Genomic DNA, 23,223 nt, shown 5'->3' with positions numbered 1-23,223 from the left:
ACAGAATCTGAAGCAGGCTTCAGGCTCTGAGCTGTTAGCACAGAGCCCAACGCGGGGGCTCAGACTCAGGAACTGTTGAGATCATGACCTGAGCCGAACTCAGACACTCAACTGACTGAACCGCCCAGGCACCCCAGAATACATATTTTTTAAGTTTCATGGAGAACGTTTTTCTCTTTTCAAGGTTTATGTTGAAAGCATTCATATTAATTCCAGAAAGAGACATCTACATATTTAGAAAGGCACTAGGTTATCAGTCTGTTGATAATTATGAACAAATAAAAGTCAGTGTGTGTTTAGTCAGATCTTCAGAATGCCCTTACGGGACTTACCTTAGCTGCAATTTAGATTTCAAAAAGCCATTGAGAGTAGACAGGGAAGTTCCTCCACTAGCTGGTTAGTTTCTGGCATGTCCTGTTTCTTGATAAGGTCTAACTACTCACACCATTTGTTTGTAGTGAGCAGAATAGATGCCTTTCTCTCATGCATATCTCCACATCAGAAATCCAGAGGGGATTTAAATTTATGACTAAAAGGAGCTTCTGAATCCAGATTGCCTGTACCGGTTTGATCCTCTGGGAAATGGGTTGCCTTGCCTGAAAGATCTTCAGACAGAGAGGTGGATATTTATTCACACAGGAACCATTTGTCGATTGCTAAGGCCAGGAATCTGTAGGAAATCCAAGAAACAGGAGGTGTCTTGCTCCAAGGGTCTTGGACAACAGGGACATGGATTGCTGTGATAATCAATGGATGCTTTCCGTGTGGTGGGGCGCAGTCCTAATAGAGTCCGCTTTTTGACTGAGGTGCTTAGTGGAGGCATCACCATTGCGATCACATTGGAAGAAGTTAAAGACTTGTTTTGTATAAATGGGGAGGACGATGAGGGCAGGATCAAGGACACGGAGGGAGCCCAGTGGAAAGTTTAGTCTGAACACAAAACGGTAGGTTGACTTGTGTGACCTCAGTAGAGGAGTCTACGAGAAGAGACCAGCTCCTCTGGTCTTTTCTCCCAGAGTCACCTCTTAGAGCCAAACACTCTTTATCCCAGCGGGTCACACTGGTATTTCGGCCTGCTGGGTGGGGATTGTTCAGGGACACTGTAAGTTCAGCCCAAATTAGGCACTTGGGGATTGGCCAGGAAAAATCTATAAATATCTGTCTTTTCTTACTCCTTTCCCTTTGCCTCAGAGGAAGAACGTTTTTCTTTTTTTTTTTTTTTTTCTTTCTTTTTTTCCCCCCAAGGCTAACTGTTTGGTGTAAGTTCCCAGCCCTATCTCGACCTTTTTCAAGAGCTGCTTCTCCATAAAACAGTGTGATGTTCAGAAGTTCAATAGCTTCTTTGGCCTTAGCTTCTGGAGAAGCTACCTGCCTTTTCCACTTACCACAGAAAACAAGACTTTTCCCCTCTCTCTGTTTTCCTGTCTCAGGATACAAATATCTTCAGGGGGAACATGGTGATCTGATTCACAGGAAAGGTGTTTTGGTCTGTAATTTCTAATTTGAGTCAGAATATATCTGTGACTTGGTTTTGCCTTCCACCCCGCCCCCACCCCCCCGACCTTGTAGGCTGACTTAGATGCCTATTTTTTTTTATTTTTTATTTTTTATAAATAAGGCAAAAATGTACTGGTGATAATAAAATAGTACAGCAGTTAACAGTACTCACGCTGCGGGCATATACAAAATACATGTACCAATTCATTTATTCCTCATAACGGCATTTTTCTTTCAGTGTTTGCTATGATTGGGTTTTACCCCGTTTTACAGGTGAGGAACTAAGGAACAGAAAGGTTCTATAGCTTGCCCAAGGCAGTCTGGCTGCAGTTTCATCTTCTTGACCGATGTCCTGGAGAGTCACTGCACTACCCAGTGGGCCATCCCTTCCCTTCCTGTCATGTGTACTGTGGGGGACATCTCGGCCTGCATGGACTGAAGTCAAGGGCTGCCCCCGACCTCCACCCCAAAATGTGTTTCTGCGCTAACAGCTCTTCTGAAACAAATTCTTACAATTTCATCTGAGGTAGACAATTATGCTGTACTTCCTTAGAAATTTTCAGAACACCAAGGTATCTGTTCTAGCTAAATAAAATTATCAAGTGCAAGCTCCAAAGAGTAGACTGTAAATGAGCAAAACCAGATTTGTTCTTTTGGGAATAAGCAGATGCCAAAATTGACCTGGCAGTAGTGTTAAAGAGTAAGGTTTTGGGGTTTTTTTTTCCTTGAAGGATTTTTTTTTCTCTTTTCCCTTTGTTTTGTCTTTTGGACAGTTGATGAAAAGAGCAAGTTCTACCTCTCCATTTTTTTGGAAGGCATGACTGTCCGGTGGTGTGTGGTGGGATGAGGGAAGTCTTTCATGGGAAGCTGAATCACTTTTTGGCTTGTCTGACTGACTATGTTAGGGCTGTTCTTTTTGCCATGAAGTGAAAAATAAGAGTAAGTTGAGTAACTTCCTAAAGTAATACATTTGCATTTTATGTGGGATTCAGAATTTTCCTGAGGGTATGGTTATTTTGAACATGAGTTTTCAAGTCTGACCAGGACTTTTAACCTTTCAGTTCAGAGAGTCTTTTAGACTACTCACCTTTTCTGTATGTTAGCTCTGATTTAAAAAAAAAAAAAAAAAATTTTTTTTTTGTTCTCCCATTTAAGAATTAAATCTGGCCAGCCATTGGAAAAGTCTGAGGATTATGACTGTGGTAATAAGTGAGTATGTGATCAGTTAGTCACCTAGCTTCTGAGTGTCTGGTGCCATTTTTGGCATTCTGCAAGAGAAACTGAAGGGCCTGTTGCCTTTAGGGAACTCAGCATCCACTTAGAGTCAAGGTACAGCATCAAGAGCAAGACAGGGCGGAACACTGTAGAGTGAATGTAACAGAGTTAAGGACCATCAAAGTACAAAGGACAGAGTTTTAAGATGGTTAGAGTGGGCAGAGATTCCCTCATTAGGAAAGCAGGATTTGAGGGGTGGATTTTGGCTAAGGTGAAGAGACAAGGTAGGGAGTTTCATAGCCCACAACTGTTCCCAAGGGCCAGGGGCGTTGAGGTAGCAAGAACCATGTACTGGGGTGTCTGGGTGGCTCAATTGGTTAAGCATCTGACATCGGTTTAGGTCGTGATTTCACAGTTCATGAGTTCGAGCCCCGCATCGGGCTCTGTACCGACAGCTCAGAGCCTGGAGCCTGCTTTGTATTCTGTGAGTCCCTCTCTCTGTAACCCTCCCCCATTCATGCTGTGTGTCTCTTTCAAAAATAAATTAACATTAAAAAAAAAAAAAAAAAAAGAACCATGTCCTGATTATAGAACATTGGGAGTTCAACGGTATGTCTACCTAGGGGAATAGTAGTGAATAAGACTGGCTAAGACCATGGAGACATCCATATGAGGAGACGAGGCTTGATGTAGCTAAAGACTTTTGTACTGTCTTCCTGAATTACAGCACAAGTCGTACTGCTTCTCTGCTGCAGAGTCCTCACTGGCTCCCAGGTGCCTCTCAATAGAGTCTAAACTTTTTGACATGACATCATATGCTTTTATAATCTAGGCTGTTAATGCTTTCCCAGGCTAATGTTAATAGCGCTCCCTTGTAGGATTTGACGCACGTAACTAGACAGTTTGGCTAGTCTTCCGTCATACCTGCCACTCGTCGACATCTGTACCCTCTCTCACACTCTTTACAGGCAACGCCCACCTTCGTGGGATTTTTCTACCCAATCAGTGCAGCCAGAGATCCTTGTTCCTTTGCTGGAATTTCCGCATTTCATTTGTACTACCCAGGCTGTCTTATACTTGTATTTCCTGCCATTGCCCCTTCCTTGAGGCCCAGGAAACATCTCATCCATCTTTATAGCTCCTAACACCTTGCAGAGCCACCTAACTACAGCAGGTATTTCAGTGTTAGTTGAATGGTAAAAAAAATTTTGTTCATCTTCACTGGTTCGCTACTAACTGACCATGACTGGCTAGTGATGACAAAATCCCGTTAGGAAATTCTGGTCACTAAATGTCAGTGTTGTTTCCCTTGATCTCATTGCCTTTGTTTTATAGAATAAGGGTTGTTCTGATTTCCATAGATGTTCGTATGGAAAGGGAGTTTCTTACTTGTTGGCCATGCCCTTCTTTTCCCATTTCCTTGCCAAAACATTGTCCACCCCGCTTCCCTCCTCCAGTTGTTACCAAGCGCTTGTCCATATTCCTAACCAAGATAGCAGTGTGTACATTCCAATGTTCTCTCCTGGTCTCTGATAGAACCTCTAGGAAAAAATTCAAAGTGCACAAAAGAACAGGCATACATATTGCAAAGAACTCACTTTGTGTTAATGGTCCATTTTCTCTGCTAAGGCTTCAGTTACTTCTCAGAAAGTCTTTTGCAGCCTAAAGTATTTATTACCAGGTTGGTACTCCTATAGCAACATGGTGGAAGGATTCACTAAGATACCTTCTCTCATAGGAAGGACTTCTTAAGAGACGGCTGAGAAAAGTGGAGTGTGCAGACAGAACCTAAATGTTCCCTTGTGACACTCTGGAATACTTGCATCAGCCGTCCTTGCTCTGCTACCCCAGACCTGCCTCTCCCAGGTCTGTGGAACGTTTATGTAGCAAAATCCAAATCTCTTACTTCGCGTGAGCTTTTTACAGCACTGGTGCTGTTTGCTGTTCTTTGAAATCTTTCCCTCTTTCAGTGTCCCTGGTGTCCCGTCTGTGTGTTGATTCCCAAATCTGAACGCCCAATCCCAGCCATTCTCCTGAGCTCCAGACGCACACGCTTGCCTGCTTACCAGGGCTTTGCTCCGAGGTCTCTGAGATCCTCGGATTCTCTGCACCTAAAACTGACTCGTCCTCAGGGGCGCCTGCATGGCTCAGTCGGTTAAGCATCCAACTCTTGATTTCAGCTTGGGTCATGATTTCACGGTTTGTGAGTTCTAGCCCCATGTTGGACTCTCAGCTGGCAGCACAGATTGTGCTTGGGATTCTCTCTCTTCCTCTCTCTCTGCCCCTCCCCTGCTCACATGCTATCGATCTCTCTCTCCCTCTCTCAAAATAAACAAAACCAAACAAGAAACAGAAACAAAAAACCTGCCTCCTCATCTGATCTCTCCCTGCTGCCTCCTTGGGCTCCACCCCACTGTTTGTCTGGTTGCCCAGGGCAGAGTCCTGGTCTGACAGCACTGCTCTCCGCCTCATCCTCCACCCCCACTGCCTGTTAACGATTAGTATCGTCAGACTCTCATTTCCTTTTCTCGATCTCCACTTTCATCACCTGAATTCACACTCCCCTCCCCTCTCATCCAACGTGTGTTACAGCTCTGTGACCGGTCTCCCTGCCTCTCGTCTTCTCCCTCCCGTTTAGGAACGTGCTCTAGAAAAATGGTATTTTTGAAAGCAGAACTCTTCACGCCTTTCTCTAGCTAACAACCCTTCCACGGCTTTTTCTTGTTGCAGTGATGCAGACTTGTCCGCGTAAGTAGCGTGTTCATCTGGAGCTGCCTTTTTCTGCTCCGCGGGACTCATCCTTTGCCACTCGCTCTTTCTCGCCTCTGGGTGCTAGCACTCAGTCCTCTGCCGGCATGTGCACAGAATGCCTCTCTCTAGCCCGGTCCTGGGGCTCCCTGCCTCTCACCTGGTGAGCTCCTACTCCTCCGTAGGGCCCCCGAGTAGTCAGCATCTGCACAGCAAGCCTCTCCTGGCCCTCAGAGCCTGTTCCGTCTAAAGGCAAATGTCCTTGTGTCCTGTGATTCCTCTGTGTGAACACGCCTTGCATCTTATCATAGCTCCTTAATGTCTCGTTTGCTGCTGTATCCTCAGTGCCAAGCATAGGTGTTCAGTAAATACTCGTCTAACTTCATTTCCTGAAAATCAGCTTGTTAAAGGTTTAGGTCAGTGACGTGTGAAGTTGGAGTATACACTCGTACCAGTATGATGAGTTTCCCGTGTGAAATTTCTTGGTTGTTTAAATTGTTACTGATACTTGGAGGGGGCCCGGGTGGCTCAGTCGGTTGAGTGTCCGACTTCGGCCCAGGTCATGATCTCACAGTTCGTGAGTTCAAGCCCCGCATCGGGCTCTGTGCTGACAGCTCGAGCCCGGAGCCTGCTTCGGATTCTGTGTCTCCCTCTCTCTCTGCCCCTCCCCCGCTCGTGCTCTGTCTCTCTGTGTCTTAAAAATAAATAAAACATTTAAAAAATAGTTACTGATACTAAATTTGCCATTTTTATTTTATTTTCTTAAAAATTTTTTAATATTTCTTTTTTTCATTTTTGAGAGACAGACAGAGTCAGAGTCAGAGTGCAGGCGAGGGAGGGGCAAAGAGAGAAGGAGACACAGAATCCGAAACAGGTTCCGGGCTCTGAGCTGTCAGCACAGCTCGAACTCACGAACTGTGAGATCATGACCTGAGCCGAAGTCAGACACTTAACCAGCTGAGCCACCCAGGCACCCCTAAATTTGCCATTTTTAGCATTCTGCATGAAATTCGCCACTTTTAGCTTTCTCAGCATTCCGTGTTTTAAAAATTCCAATATATCTTAAAGCCACATTCTTTGGGAAGATTTGAAAATTCTATTTAAAAATTAAATGTTTACAAAATACCTAGTATACTTGAAATAGGTGCAACTTATCGCATGTCAGTCATACCTCAGTTAAGATGCTTGAGAGTTATTTAAGCGATAACTACAAAAATATTTTTCAAGGCCTAGGTTACCATCTGAAATAGAAGTTACGACCAGAAGTTTAGCCTGAACCTCAGGCTTTTTGCACTTGTAAATGTATGTGCAAACTATTTGGGTAGGAAAAATAACAAAAATACACTTTTGTGTACAGAATACATTTTAGTGTCCGTAGTATAGTTGGTGTGTTGAAGAATAAAAAAATGTGGAGGGAGCATATCCCTTTTTTTATTAATGCTTTGGGGAGAAAGAGGTCCTGTTCTTTATAGTCATTTTACTCAACCTCTTAAGAGTTTGCAGTTATAGGATTGTGAAGTTGGTAAGATGTCTAAATGTGAAAAGTTCTTATATTGAACCATTATGAGGAAAAAATCAGAGTAGTTTTTGTTTAATTTTGTCAGTGCTGCCCAGTCTTATGTGATGTACTCATACTGGTCATGCTAAAAATAAATGTTGCTAGGAGATTTAGAAATAATAAAGGATATGGGGTGCCTGAGTGGCTCAGTCAGTTAAGCATCTAACTCTTAATCTCAGCTCAGGTCTTGATCTCTGGGTTGTGAGTTCAAGCCCTGCGTTGAGATCCACACCCAGTGTGGAACCTACTTTAAAAAAAGAAAAAAAAAAAGAACAGTGAATATGATTTATGGTTGATCAGATACGACCATCTTTGGCATCTGGTTTCAAATCTAGTACATGACCACACAGAGAAATGATCATCAAACAGTGCACTGCGTGGGTGGTGTCTCATTTCTCCTTTGAAGAGGGTCGCAGACGGGTAGAACAGGAGGATCCCGTAGATCTGGTGTGTTCCTTTCGGCAAGAAATTCTACAGACTGTTCCATATAGTAAAGACATGAAGAAATGGGACTCAAGGTTCAATTGGCTTTTTGTAGCTGATGGAACAGCACTTGGTATCAGGAGCACCCTTTGCATCGACGGCCTTCCAGGGGGTGCTTTTAGTGAGATATCTCTGGGTCTCCGTTGTTAGCCTTGCTGTTCAGGCTCACAGATGACACAGAGTTTGGATGGACAGCCGCTACTTCAGTGACAGGATCTAGATTCAAGATGCTGTTTTTAGGCTAAAACAGTAACCTCAGTGAGAATATAGAAGGGCAAGATGTGAGGTGGGTCTTTAAATAAAACCACCAGGTTACAGTATGAAGAAGATCTGATTTGAGTCAAACAAACAAACAAAAAAATACGGGAAGTGAGCCCATTTCATCAGAGGCTTGGATCTTCCTACTTGGGGTGGTACTCGAGTTAAGCTTGATTTTGATCGTCCCGGGCTCACCGTCACCAGAAGCACTGAGAGTCCTCCGTCGGGTTCCCTGTGACGGGAGGAGCGGCCGTGGGAATCGTGGTCCAGGAGAAAAGCTGTGAGGAGGGCGGTGAGTCCTGATGCTTGTCTTCACATACTTGAAACGCTGCTACAAGAAATAGCTAATGTTTGTTCCGAAGAGAAGAGCTAGGAGCCGTAGACCCATTCGACCTGAAGAGGGCCTGGCTGGCGGTTAGTTGTCCGAATCCAGAAATCTTTCATTCTCTGTGTTGGGTGTGTTCGTCCTGACTTTTGTAATCTGTTAGCGAGGAGCGCTAAAAAAAGGAAACGTTCAGGATGAAAATGTTGACCAAGAAGTTGACTCTGTTCAGCGTAATGATACACTCTCCACCTGAACTTTCTAAAATGAGGATCCGTTTGTCATGTTTATTGAAAGAGGAAAACTGTTTTCTAACCTTTGGCGTTTGTGTGGAGTCAAGCCTGAGCTACTGGTACAAGTGATGAATTCTCAGTTTTCTTTCCTCAATGTTTTAACTTCCATTTTCTCAACGATAGTTTCATTTCTTTAACTTTGGGGGATTACTCAAAGCAAAATAAGATGCATAACGGACAGAAAGAAGATTCACAGAATGGAGCTCAGTGGAAACTCATTTTATCAGCTGTGTGACCTTACACAACTGACTGAAACACTGAGTGCAGGTCTTCTCCGCCACAAGGCAGACAGTGACCTTAGAGCTTTTGATGAGGAATAAATGAGGTCGTACACTTGGAAGCACCTGGCAGACAGGAAGTACTCAGGACACGTCGTTAATAAATCATGCCACAGAAGAAACTATCCTATCACCACTTTTGCACCTGACATTGGGAATCTGCCCCCTCCTTTCTCTGCCCTCCCTCTCCTTTTATTTCACCAAGCTGTTGGCAATTTTAGTAAAATTTAACATTTGTGGACATGTTCCTTGAGACCTGTTTCCCGGGAGGAGCAAAAGCTTGTAAAGGGACATTTTTAGGGGCACCTGGGTGGCTCAGTCAGTTGAGCGTTGACTCTTGATGTCGGCTCAGGTCATGATCTTGAGGTGGGGAGATCGAGCCCCGTGTCAGGCTCTGCACTGAGTGTGGAGCCTGCTTAAGATTCTCTCTCTGTGTCCCTCTACCTTTCCCCTGCTCACGCTGTCTCTACAAAAAATAATTTAAAAAAATTTTTAAAGAAAAAGACATTTTTAAAGCTTTATTGTTGTTTTATAGTCCTCCATCTTAATTTCTTTTTGCCATTGTTACTATGGTCAGATAATTTGCTGCTGCGGGCTAAATGGTCTTCAGGTTTCTTCTTGCAAAGGCAAGAAGGGGTTAAAGCGAAGAAGGCGCTGCTTTGCCACCACCCACGCTATGTTAACAAGAATCGAGAATCGCTGGTTGATTGCCAGGCCAAGGCCTTCCCCTGTGCTTTTTTCACCTTCTTGGAACCTCTAAAGTCAGAGAAATGCCTGGGTGGAGGGGTTCGGGGGAGGGACGGTAGGCCTCCCTGGACCTGTAGTGCTCAGACACCTAAGTTAAAATTAAAAAGGAAGTCCCACATGGAAACAGTGACTTTGCAGCCACTGTAATTAATTTCCTCCTTTCTCCTCTCAGTCAAGCAACCATCATACATGAAACAGTCTCTTATTCTAAGCAGACTCAAATTGTCCCAGTGGAGGTGAAGTATTTTAGCTGTATTCTAGTCACTTTTGCCACCATCAGACGTGTAACTTTGGATGACTCACTATTTTTAAGTTGATGAAATCACAGATAAATGAAAATTAACTGTGGTAGACCTTTCCTTCTGATTTCATGTGAAAGTGGAGGAGGAAAATACAATGATGCAAAAACACACTACATGTTTTCTACAACGGATTTTGAGAGAATTTCTCAATTCCCTTTTCTCCTCTGAATCTACCCACATCCTATGAGCTGTGTGGCAGGTGATAAAGATTTCTTAGTCTCAGACTGACCATATCCGACCAAGAAGGAACTCCAGATAGTGTCCAACCCCTGTTGTTTTTCAGTTCTGGAAACCTAGGCCCAGAGAGTCCGGCTAATTGCGCCAGTCGCTCAGTGAGACCATGGCACACCTAGGATAGAAGGAGCCCTTGGCTTCCACCCTGGTTCCTTGTGTTCCCTGCAGGGACGGAATCCATCACTGGGGGGTTACTTAGCCAGCGTCCAGTCGCGTGCTGCTGCTGTTCCCTTTGGGGTTACAGGAAAAATACTTAGTAGTGGACTCTCCCCAGCCCCCTCCCTGCAGTGCTTCCTGGCTTTCGGTGTTCTCTTTGGGACTTCGGCATACCCACTAGGTGGTGTCCTAATTCAGAAACTTGACTGTGGGACTCGAGACTGGATTCTGCCCTAACTAAACAAAGGGAGCCAAAGAGAGCTGCCCCAGGAGAATTGCTTAAACAATTTGGGTAAGTTGTTAGATCTTATAATTAAATAAATCAAGAGAAAATTTAATTCACGAACAGAAATGCTGTAGTTAAATTTAAATGCAGGAAATATTTTTCTACTTCCTCTTCTGGAATCTTGAAGAACATATGTTGGGCCTGTGGTATGAGTAAAAGAGTGGTTGCTTCTGTTGAAGAATTTGGGACTCCTTTTGGGATAGAGAGTGGGACAGAGGATGCAGAGACAAGGGAGATACAATTAATCTTGTAAATAACTACTACCATAAGGGGCTATAAGTAATAAACATATTTTACTACAAGTTTCCAAAATTAAAGGAAAGGGGAAATTTTCTCAAAACAAAAATTCGTAGCTGGGGCGCCTGGGTGGCTCAGTCGGTTGGTTAAGTGTCCGACTTTGGCTTGGGTCATGATCTCACGGTTCATGAGCTCGAGCCCCTCATCAGGCTCTGTGCAGACAGCTTAGAACCTGGAGCCTGCTTCCGATTCTGTCTCCCTTTCTGCCCCTCCCCTGCTCATGCTCGCATGCGCTCTTATGTGCTTGCTCTCTCTCAAAAATAAAGAACATTAAAAAAAATTCATAGCTCTCAGCTCTGGTTTGAATATAAAATGATTGGTTTGGTTGCTGTGTTTCAAAATCCTAACAGAATAACTGCTCCGTGGTTCCAGATGTTTTTGATAGAAACTTGGAATTGTCACAGCAGCAGCCAAAGCCCAGGACCGCAGACTGTGTTCTGTGGAAAGTGCTGAACAGATCCAGAGGGGGAAGCAAAGGAGACCTTTTTTCCCCCACCCAGAGCATTTGTTCTGCAAGAAAGAACAGAGTACTATAAGGAAGATTCCAAACCTTTGGGGGGGGGGGGGGGGCTTTTGTGTGCAGACAGAGTAGGGAGAAGCCTAGGTTTGCAGCCTGTGGCACAAAGTCAGCAGATCATCGGAAATAAAATAGTTTAATCTATAGGTCCCACAACATTTCAGACAGCTACGTTACTTTGAAACCGGTTTCTCTCTAATTATATACACTTGTTGAGGGCAGAGACCTTGCTGTTTGTTTGCTTCCCTGCAAGGCACAAAATGTCTGTTAAGGCGATAGAGATTATCTCCGTTTCAGTCAGTAGTTAGACGATGTTGGGACTCAGAAGGCTGTATGGTGATTAAAGCCTCTCGGATCCCTTGAGAGATGCCTGGGAACCTTGGAAGCAGGAAACATTCGATTCTAATTAAAACAGAAGGGAGTGGCAGGAGGAATAAACCATGTTGAGGACAGAGGGGAGCCGGCCCTGTGTTCAGATGGGGAGGAGGGGGGGAGTTCAGAGTTACAGCTTGAGGAAAGTTCCCACAGAAAAGGTGATGCACTAGCAGCTTTCCCACACGTGCCAGCCCGAAGGGTCTTCCGATATGTGCTCTGCACCAGAGTCTCCGAGTATTTGTAAAGAAAGCCCTTTGGGTGAGTCTGAGCAGGAACTTTAGTTGGAACTTTTTAAGCTGTCTCTGCTGATCCTGTTTCTACTGTTCTCCATCCTACTCTAATGAAAAGCAACATCTGTTTGACTGTCCTTGTTGGTAGCATCACAGAACTCCGGGCTCACTGGGGGCCTGTGGGGAAGAGGCGGCCGTCCACCTGCGTGCCTTGGGTGACCCCGCGAGGGGTGGGGACCTGGGCTCTGGTCGGTCACAGCTGGACTGCAGTGCAGTCCTAGGCGAGGAAAACACTGGCTTTCTCGTGAAGTTTGCTGCGTTTCCCTCCTTTGGGCTGGTTAGCAACGAGAGCGCCTGGCCGGAGGAAGTGGTGACTCATCAGACCTTCTACACCCCCTTTGTAACTCCTGAAAAACCTTGTCACCAACTCCAGTTGCAATACTGACAGAAACTTAAGCACTAAATCTCTTTTCTTCCTTTCTCTTGTGGTATCTGCACCCCCTCACTCACACTCACCAGGTCTGGCCACGACTTCCCTGGCCCTTGGAGGAAAAGGGTGGCAGCCTAACGCTCTTACAAGGAGATTTTCTTATTCTTGCCTTTCCCCACTCTTTTCCCCCTTTTTGCTTCCTTCACGTCCTTCTTTTTTCCCTCCCAGATCATTCACGAACCAAATGAGAGTGTGTCCGAAGTCAGGACGAACGAGTTCTGGTGTAGGCCTGTCCCCCCAACCCCGGTTGTTGCGGGGGGGTGGGGGGGGAGAGGTGGGGCTCAGTAAGAAAACAGGCAGATGAAGTGACAGCCTCCTGCAGAGAAAGTATTGGCACGGGTACCTGTTCACTCTGCTCCTTCCTTCTCTCCTTAATTCTCTTTAAGGCCCCTTCCATCACTCACGTTCTCCCCACCCGCATCCCCCCTGCAAAAAAGCAAAAGACTGAACTCTTGCTTTTTAAACCCCGTCAGCCACTTTTGTAGCCACTTTGGATCCCAGAAGCACAGCCAGAGATCCTCGGCTGACATTTTTCTCACATGAAATCACTGGTTTGCATCTGGCAGGGAGCTGCGGTGCGCGCCTTGGGCAGTTTGAATTTGCTGTCGTTCGTGGAATAGAGGAGTGTGTTGTACTCGCTCGTGATGTTTGGGACGGCCGCCTCCCCCCTTCATCGTGTTCCGGCTCGGACATCAGAGCGTTCGAGGTGCACCGTGCGATGCCTGACAGAGCCGTTTTCATAGGGGACGGTGTGGGGAGGAGGGGGGCGAGGAGGGGGGGGGAGCAGGAGCAGCAGGAAGTGGGTTGGAAAAGGAAGCCTTGTTTTTCTCTTCTTCGTCTGTGGATGAATCATGTTCCCACCACTGCAATTAGGTTTTCAAACCTCCAAGGCTGCTGGTTGTGGAGCCGAAAGGGCAAGTAGTGACGTTCCAAGGGTGAGGGAAAGAGGGGGGCTGGGGTAGGGGAGGGCCAGCGCCCAAGAAGGGAGGAGGGAGTAGAGGAGGAGTGGTCTTTCTCTTCTCCTTCTCCTCTGCTGTCAGTGGATATTCTCAACTGAAATCAGAACCAAGCCCTACTGCCCGGTGAGCAACAGGCTGACTAAAGACTCGACTCTGAACAGAATCTCCAAGCGTCTACTTTTGTTTTTGTTTTTTCCCCTATAAAGGAAAAACTGATTTTCCTTGTCTTTTTTTTTTTTTTTTTTTTTTTTTTTTTTTTTTTTTTTTACCTTAACAGAAGTTAACGAGAGAATGAGAATGTTTTCATGGCATCCCTTTGAAGTAGAGTTGTCTTACCTTTTCCTCTCTTTCTCTTTTCCTGATAAAGTACATACTGGATTTTTATTGCCTGCTTTGGGTTTTTCCCCCACGTGTGTCAGCCATTATGCATAGCCGGTTCATCCTTAATTTTCCTGCTGGAGTGATCGCCAGTGATGGGAGCGGTGTGTGCTTGTCTTTCACTCAAGATCTGCCTAAAGCACGGCATCAGGAGGCTGTTGTTTATATTATGAATTATAAATTTATCATCCCAGCTCTCTGAAGTTGCCAGAAAGTTCTCCGTCAGTTCAAGGAATTGGATTCTGCTTGGTTTCTTTTTAATCATTTTTTGACCCTTTGAGGGTTTTGTAGAGAGAGGAGTCTGGAAGGCACAGATCGCCAGCTCAGCGTGAGAAATCTGGAACTCTGGACTTGGGGGAGTGCACTGGTCCCCCAGGTTAGCAGTGGGTACGTCTCCTACATTTTGTTTCCTCTCCTCTGCATTTGGACAAAAATGTATGAACGGCACAAGAGGCGCTACAGCCTGTGTGACATCTCCAAGGTGGACAGGACTGTGGACGTGGTGCTGCTGAAGGTAAGGGGCCACACTGCAGACGTTCCAGAGCTCTCAGGCCCCTTCATCTCTGTGAACCCAGTAGCTGAGTCCCTAGCCTCCCTGTACTGGGAGAAAGGCTGAGAAGGTTGTGGGGAAAGTAGGGGGTGGAGGGGTGAGGCTGCTGATTTTAAGGTTCTTAAGAGACAGATACTGGGAGGGGCTTAAGAATCATCATTGAACCACTTACTTTGGAAATGTCATTTTGCTTGCTTTAAAATGCATTCTTAAGCTGAGCAGAACCTCGTATTCTTGAAAACCAGAGAGGAAGAAATTCACCTTCAGAGCTGCTCTTCCCTGAGATATCTCTGTGTCTGTCTCTGTCCCTGTGATCCCCATCTCCTCACCTTCCCCTACGTCAGCCCCATCTGTCTGATATCACTCTCTGTTGATCTCCTTTTCTGCTTCTTAGTGTGTGTATCTCTCTCTCTCTCTCTCTCTTTCTCACTCTCTGAGTCTCTCTTAACTGTTAGTCTACTGTCTCTCTCAACTCTTTAGGGGCAAGATAGACATTTATTTCCTTTGCAAGGGTCTCCAGCCTATTTATTGCAGTTGCAGAGTAGTGCTTCTGGCTTGGTTTGACTGCCTTTTTTTTTTTTTTTTTTTTTTTTTACTGACTTTCTTGATAGCTGTATTTGTTTTCTCAGTGTCAGTGATGTTGGGTGTCAGAGCAGGATGGGGGTGGAGACTCTGCAGAGCTAATTGCTCACAGAAGGCATCCTTGCCTCTAAAATTAGTAAGGACTCCTCCAGCCATAAGATGGGAGTCTGGGAATGTGGGACGACTCAAGGAGCACTTTTTGGAAGTTTAGCAGTTTTCTGGCAAAGGCAGGGGAAATTGGAAGCTAGCCAAACTGCTTCACAGATGCCAGAAAAGCCTCAGTACCTGAACTTGTGGCCCTATAAGCTAGCGGAGCACAGGCATGGTGTTATTTCCCTGGTCAAGGACATTTGGGAACTATGTTACCGATTTATCAATTCAGTTTATGACTTGAGACTTCGTAATTTTTTTCTACTGGTCCATTGAGGCCGAGAAGAAGGCTAGAAGGTTTAGAAGGCTAGACCCGGAAGCCCATGGGTACCATGGCTGGACAAGGGGCCAGGTAGGAGTTGTGATTTGTGCTAGAGTGGTGTCGCCGTCCCTCCTAATTGCTGTCAGGTAGCTGTCTGACCTGCTCGGCCTAGACTGAGCACTGTTGGTAAGTTGGCATTTTGAACTGGTTCCAAGATACTGTTAATTTTAGTTTCTCCGAACTGTGATTACCTCTATGAAAGCACCGTGGTGGTTTAAGATTGTTGTCCTCATATATTTACGAGAGCCCAGTTTTTAGGACCTTTGTATGCTTGACTCTTGATTTTACCTGTCTGGGGGGAAAAGAAAGTAGGGAAAGAGGGAAGGAGCCTAGAAAATCTCAGTGTAGGCACCACAGAGAATATCGTGCATTTAAAATAAGGCTAAAATGTGTAGTACTGTATGCTCTGGCTGGGCATGAAAGTTTGTTGGCCTCAGAGATGCTGTAACAAAACATTTCCACGTACATTATTTCACGTGAGACTTAACTGCTCAGACAGCCACTCTCTCCCCCCCCCCCTCACCCCTCTCCCCCCACCATTCACGTGAAGAGCTTAAGGGTTCTCTTGAGCCACGGTGAGGAATATGAAGTACTTGACTGACAAAGATGTGATTTTTTTTTTCACAAGGCCACAGATAATAAAGGACACAATTAGTTTTTTTAGATGAATCTGTTTGCATTCGTTGTTTTTTTTTTTCCCTTACCATGCTGCCAACTATATAATGAAAGAGTTTTAGTGGAGAAGACATCACTTCTCAGAAAATAGGCATTTATTACAAATAGGTAAACACTAGGAGTCCTAAAACTAGTGGGTTTAAAATAAGATGGCTAAGTTGTGTGTTAATCTCTTTGCTTTGGAAACAGAAAAAGGTGACATCGTTGAGAGCTGTTAATGACCTGTTCAGTGCCAGCAGCAGCCCTAAGTCCAAAGGCCACACAGTTCTTTAAAATCCTCATATTGCTTCAAGACAGGCGATACATAGGGAAAAAAGTACAAATTATAAGTGATTTGACAGGAATAAGCAGCAGACTATATAGAAAATAATGAGAAGGCCTATTTTCGATAGAAGATGTTTCTGAGGTGCTGACATTTAAAAAACTGATCTCCAGGGGCGCCTCGGTGCCTTAGTCAGTTAAGCATCCGACTTCGGCTCAGGTCATGATCTCGCCATTCGTGAGTTTGAGCCCCACATCGGACTCTGTGCTGACAGCTCAGAGCCTGGAGCCTGCTTTGGATTCTGTGTCTCCCTCTCTCCCTGCCCCCCCCCTCCCCACCCCCCCCCCCCCCCGCTCACGCTCTGTCTCTGTCTCTGTCTCTCTCAAAAATAAACATTAAAAATTTTTTTCTAACTTTAAAAAACTGATCTCCAGAGGATAGAAAGATGCTGGCTACGCAAAAGGAAGATGTTCCCAGAAAGAATGAACAGTAGATGCAAAGGCCCTGAGGCCTTCAGGAAAGAATTGGCAGGGCCAGTGCGTGGGGAGCCCTGAACAAGCAGAAGAGAGGTATCAGAAGAGTCATAAGTGGGACCTTAGGAAAGCAGGGCCTTGACAGCCATGAGGAGGAGGAGTTGGCTTTGTTTGGATAGGTCACTTCTCAAACTATGTTTTGAAGAGATCCCTCTGTCAGTGTGGGAATAAGTTAGGCTGCCATTATGGCAGCCCAGGCATGGTAACTTGGTTTTGTGGTCTGCACTGGAAAGAGGTGGATGGATAGGAGGAGATCCAGGCATTTAGTTTTTACATTCCTAGTGTTTGTCTGATTTTGCATATGGAAAAGCAGGTGGGGATGGTCCATAGTTCTCTGAAGGTCTCACAGTGCATGTGTGATAGGTGATGGGATGCAATCCCAGATCTGATCGTCAAGGCTGATGCTTTTTCTTGCTATCCGAGACCTCCTCCTCCAGTCAGCCAGTTCCTTTTGTTACACAAATACGTGAATCAGTTTTCATTTATAAATATGGATGTATTTTTTTCTATCTTAGATATTGTCCTGGACGCTATCTCAATTGTTTCTTTCCCAGAGCAGGAATGCCTTCCTAGCACTGAGGGCAGTGTCATGACCCTCTATTAATTAGTTCTGTTGCACAATCTGTAGCAGATTTTTTTCCACAATTCTTTTTTTTTTTTTTTTTTTTTTTTTTTTTTGGTCATTTAGAAGTATTCTCCAATTATATTTTGAGCTTCAGTATTTTTTTTTTTTTTTTTTTTTAGTGTTTATTCATTTTTGAGAGACAGAGCACGAACAAGGAAGGGACAGAGAGAGAGAGAGAGAGAGAGAGGGAGACACAGAATCAATCCAAAGCAGACTCCAGGCTCTGAGCTGTCAGCATAAGCCAGATGCAGGGCTCGAACCCACGAACCCTGAGATCATGACCTGAGCTGAAGTCGGACGCTCAACCGACTGAGCCACCCAGGCTCCCTGAGCTTCAGTATTTTTAATCAGTGTTTTTAAAAAAATTATTATATTTGGGTGTATATGCCACTTCAGTTCTCAAGTGATCATGCACGTGTTCTCACTCCACTTTTATCTATAGAAATTTGCTCTTTTATACAAATGAGTTTGCAGTTTTTTCATCTGCTCACTATATCTAAGCGCTCAGAACAGTGTTCCTAATTCGTATTAAATGCTCAGTAAGTCCGACTTCAGCCCAGGTCATGATCTCACGGTTCGTGGATTTGAGCCCCGTGTCAGGCTCTGTGCTGACAGCTCAGAGCCTGGAACCTGCTTTAGATTCTGTGTCTCCCTCTCTCTCAGCCCCTCCCCCACTCACACTCGGTCTCTCTCTCCTTCAAAAATAAATAAACATTAAAAAAATTTTTTTTGGATGCTCAGTAAGTTTGTTCATTGAATGAATCCATCTTCTAAGATTTGTAAGTAAGGATTCCTACGCATCCCACAACGTAAGCTTTGGTTAATGTACTGAAAGGTTGACATAAGAACACGGAGGTATGACCGTAAATACAAAACGTAGCTTGTGAGCCTGCTGCTGTGAAATTGCACAGTTACAACTCCAGCCCCTCCTGCTGGCATTGTAGTAAGTCGCTAGGTTAGCTTCCAAATTCTCATCCTGGGTGAGGTCCCCATGCTTTGTCTTACCCTGCACTCTGTCTGTTGGCTTCTTCAGTTTTATATAGTTGGTTTCATCGTAGCTCTTCTGTATCAAGGCCTTCCCTTAAGATTTCCCTAAAGCTGCATGGTCTTTGTCCTCAGGTCAGCTCTTGCTTCCCACCATCAGCCTCCAACATCCCTGGAATCTTACCTCCTTTCTGAATTCTCTGCTAAATAGTAAGGTGCGTAAGTTAATAGTGTTCCTTAGTCACTTTCACCTCCGCCCCCCAGCCCAGTACACACATACACATTGCTCTTCCTCGCCATTTGATATTCCCTTGACTACTTCCTCTCGATGTGTGTATCTTCTGGCTCTTATGATAAGTGGTTGGTAACCATAAATCACATGCTCAGAATGGGATATGGAAGAATTTTATTGTTGGCAGAAACCCTCTGGTAGCAACGTGCCCATTTTTGTCAGCATCCTTCAGAAAGCTCGTATGGAACTCACAAGTTGGTGAAAGATAGAAATTTTCACCTAACGTAGTTCTGTAGCTAATTCATGGTGGGCATTCCTAAGACCAGTGTTAACACAAGAGGACACTACATATCTGAAACTTACGCAAAACTATCATACCAAAGAGAAGAGCATCAGACTCCTGGAATGACTGCTAATAAGAACTGATTTTAGTCTAAGAGCTGTTTCTGTTTTACCAATTTTTATAACTTTGGGTACCTGGGAAGATATTGTCTACTTAATAATAACAGGACTCTTCATGTTATTGATGCTTTTTTGAGAGCAGACTTTGTAGCTAGTAATTAAGAGTGTCAGGTGAACGCTTAAAAGATTTGCAACCGTGGTTTGTGTGCACTGAGTGAAAATATTTGTGGAGGAGGACACCCCCCCCCCCCCGGCCCTGTGATGTTTGGGCAGGCCACATGAGCTCATTAGGTAAAGCTCAGAAGGAATACTTGGCCTTTAACTCTAGTGCCATTTTCCAGAGAAATACACATCCTTTGGAAGTTTGTTTTGTCTAAGACACTTCCACGGCCGCCTCAACGAAGATGTGGGGAGGCTGAGGACTGAGGACAACTACGTCTATCTGCTCCGTTGCAGTCTAATTCCTGGAAAGATTTTGACTCAAGCGTTGGCTTCCATGTCCGGATGGTGGGCTTTTGCTTCCTTTTGTTCAGCCTCGTCTCTCTGGCTGGGTCTCCTGAGACAGTTGAAAGGGAAGTCAATAGGAGCAGTGGCTGGGAAGGCTGGGTGTAACCATAAGCTGCGTTATTAGGATGTTCAGATATAAACAGTAGGAGAAACACTGCCAGAAACAAAAGGCAGTTCCCTGTCTGCTGGAAATATGTACAGCTCTATTTTCAGACTGATGGGAACACAACGTGGGTGCAGTTTAGATAATCACAAGGAGTCCCAGGCTTCGTGGCAGGAACACAAACTTACCCAGATGGGTCTGACATTCCTTCTGAACTTCATTTTCCCGTGCTCCATATGCACAGTAGCTCACCAGAACTTGGGCTGTTGAACACCCATAGCGTCCATGATCCTACGTATTATGGAGGTGCTGTGGACAAAGGCCTAAGTTTGCTCTTTAGCTAAAGAATCATAAATGGAGTCAGAGCCAGAAAGTGGCTTTTTGGTAACTAATTCCTCCAAAAACATGAATATTTAATAGTAGAGTTTCTCTTTCCCTTATTTCCAGCCAAACACAATTTCTGAATGATCTTGAACTCCCCTCTCCTACCCATTTGGGCAGTTGCCAATCCTGTATTTTGCTCATACGAGTTCAAAGATGCCATAGGGCAAAATCTGGAGAGAGGGACTCATAATCATCTTTGTTTTTCTCTTAAAACTCGAATTATTAGTAGTCTCAACACTGTTGTTTCTTCCTTTTCTGTCTCCTAATTCTTCTAACAATCAGAATCTCGCCAAGCCTAGTCTCCAAGCTGGCTAAGAAGAGTGTTAATAGTACAGAGAACCAACGTATCTGTTTATGTGAAAATCTCCATCTTGGAGGTCACCTCTTGGAAAAGAGACTAACAGGAGAACAGGTGTGTTACCGTGTTTGTAGTCAGGGCTTGGTGGTGTATCTGAAGGCCTGTAGGAAGCACTCTGAAAATGTTTCAAATGTAGCCACACGGTGTGGCCTTTAAGTTGGCTGTTGGTGTAAGTGAGAAAGAGACAGAGTTGTTGAAGAACAGAACCGAGACTAGGGCAGGTTTATCTGTGACATCAGATTCGGAAACCCAGCAGAAGGAGGAGGAGATGTTTTGTAATCTGGTTTATGTCTCCTAAGCGGTTGATCTCTGTAGTAAACGCCACGTGTTTCACACAAGAAGACGGTATGCTGGGTGCTGCTGTCACTGAATATGATGTGGCGGAAAATGCTGAGACCTGTTTTGACATTCTTTCCACACTCGGTGTGCATGGAGTTTGCCCTCTGGTTAGTGGCATTGACCATGATTGGTAGTATCTGGCCCAGAGTTCCAGCTCTGCCCCTCACTATGTGGGCCCCTTTGACCACTTTTCTCTATTGCTGGCTGCACGGTCACTTTGTTTTATCATTGGGAGGCTACACGTAACATAAAATCTGCCACGTTTAGGTGCACAGTTAGCTTGGTGGCCTGTCACATTGTTGCGCACCCGTTCCCGCCAGCCGTCTCCAGAACTTTCTCGTCTTTGCAAACAAACTCTCTACCCATTCACCAATAATTCCATGTTTCTCCCTCCCTGCCAGCCCCTGGAAACCACCATTCTATTTTTTTGTCTGTGAGTTCAACGACCCTGGTTACCTCATAGACGTGGAATCACAGTGTTTGTCCTTTTCTGACTGGTTTATCTCACTGAGCGTACTGTCTTCAGGGTTCATCCATGCTGTAGCGTGTCGGGGTTCCCTTGCTTTCGAAGGCTGGGTGGTGGTGTTCCATGACGTGTGTAGATCACATGCATGCATTCATCTGCGGATGGACATTCGTTGTTTCCACCTTTTGTCTGTCGTGAGTAATGCTGCTGCGGACACAGGCGTACAAAAATCTGTCTGCGTCCCTGCTTTCGATTCTTTCCAGCATATACCCAGAGGTGGAATTGCTGGATTGTATAGCAATTCTCTGTTGAATTTTTGGAAGAACCGCCACACTGCTGCACAGTGACTGCTGCGTTTGACATTCCCACCAGCAGCGCCCGAGGCTCCAGTTTCCCTGCACCCACACCCACACTTGTTATTTTCTCAGTGGCTCCTTGGAGGCGAGGAGGTGATAATAGCCATCCTCACGGGAGCGACGTAGCGCCTCATCATGGTTTTGACTTACGTGCATTTCCCTGATGCACACTCCCTTTTGTGCTGGTGATGTTTGTACGAGTTCAGAAGTAGCAGCTTTCCAAGCTGCTCCGTGCACACACGTGTGTCGTCCCACACGAAGGAACGCTGCCTTCGGAGTGTCTCCTCTCTGCGTGTTGGGCCTTGGCTCTCGTGCACATCTTCTTGCCTGTTACCTCAGTGGCAAATGAAGCCAGCATCCAGCCTTTCTCTCGAGATCCCTAACCTTCTTCAACTATTTGAAAGGCGTCTGAACGCCTCAGACTCAGCACAGCCAAATAGAACAGGCAGCAGCATCTTCCTGCCCGCTGGATTTCCCGCTGGTGAAATGGTGGCTTTGGGGCCCTCTGTCATTTCTGTGGATTCTGCCCTCCATGCCAGCTTTTTGCTCCTCTGCTTCTGTCTCCAGAGGGCGTCTTCCCAGTCCGGGTGCACACTGCCGCTAGGCTAGGCCACAGGCTCCTCCTACCACCCCATTTTCTCCATGTTCTTCGAGAGCTGTGTTCCTGGCACGGTACCGCTCTGCCTCCCCTGCTGATGTCGTTGGGGGGAGGGTCCGCCCTTGCTCGAGAACAAAGCCTGGTTCACTGTGGCCCTATCTCCTGTTCACCTTTCCTCAGTTTATACTTCCGGGAACCTTTGGGCTTTCTGTGCTTCTCAGACATGTCTCAGGAAAAGGTCTGCATGCTGGGTTCCGAGGATATTCTCCAGAACCAATGACTGGACACACACATGCATGTTTCTGGTGAGGGTTCATGGCTTCCCTCAGGTTCGGAAGGAGTCTGTGCCGTAGAAGGCAATGAACTCCAGCTCTGAAGTGTCCTGACTACTTGGCTCGTCTGTTTTTTCCTCATGGCTGGAACTCCCTGCCTCTCCTCCTCTCTCTCTCCTGAGCATACTGTGCTCGCCTTAGAAGGCCCACCTCATATACCACCACCTCTGTTAAGTGTTTCTCACATATCCGAACCAGAAATTATCTTTTGTTATTCTAGGGGCTTCCTCCTTAACCTCTGTGGGTTTCTGGGACTTGTGTCCCTATTGTATTTCACTAACTAAACCGTGTTTCCTGACCTGTGGTCCACAGTTGGTGGAGGTACTCATATCTGCTGTCCTGGGACATGGATGCAAATGTGACCCATATGGCATTTTTGTTTAAAAAGAGTTTCTCATACTTTTCAACTGTGAGATGTCCTGTCCTATGCAAAATGTAGACAGGATCATGTCCTACCCGTCTGCCTAAGCTGTGCCTGAACACTGTTTCTTGCCTAATGGCGGTGGGGGGGGGGGGGGGGGCTGTCCCCAACATGTTGACCAGGGATGGATCCGCGTGTAGCTGACAGCAAGAGAGCTCGAGGAAGCCTTTTCATGCTAGAATTCCCCATCCTGCCCTGGTGAAAAAATCTTGATTCACTTGAAACCTTACTATTTTTCAGTATAGATTTTACTTTTAAATGTTTATAAATGAATCTGAATTCAGAAGAGGGAACTGGCTGAAACTGCATCATAGCCAGATTCTCCTACGTGTCCTGTGTCCATGGAGGTGGTGCACCTTATCAGCACCACCAGTTAATGCTCTTCATTAACTGTCAGTGACGGCCACAGGCGCCTAGGC

General features: G+C 45.5%; 1 protein-coding gene across 11 annotated transcripts in view; it reads left to right on the top strand.

Annotated features, from left to right (window-relative positions):
* The window catches only part of AKAP13 (A-kinase anchoring protein 13), a 337,030-nt gene that overhangs the window by 202,602 nt on the left and 111,205 nt on the right, over positions 1 to 23,223 (top strand). Inside the window, exon 1 of one of the 11 annotated variants that reach the window (XM_078448993.2) lies at positions 13,515 to 14,137. The exons of the other annotated variants lie outside the window; for them this stretch is intronic. Within the exon in view, the coding sequence (XP_078305119.1) occupies positions 14,057 to 14,137 (81 nt within the window). The 5' untranslated portion in view covers positions 13,515 to 14,056. Of the gene's footprint in view, positions 1 to 13,514; positions 14,138 to 23,223 lie in introns of those variants that run through there. 11 annotated transcript variants of the gene reach the window in all.

Source organism: Panthera onca, chromosome B3, assembly GCF_046562875.1.
Source record: "Panthera onca isolate mPanOnc1 chromosome B3, mPanOnc1 haplotype 2, whole genome shotgun sequence".
NCBI classification, from domain to species: Eukaryota; Metazoa; Chordata; class Mammalia; order Carnivora; family Felidae; genus Panthera; species Panthera onca.
The sequence above is the reverse complement of the archived record's forward strand: the minus strand, read 5'-3'. Positions and strand labels throughout refer to the sequence as shown.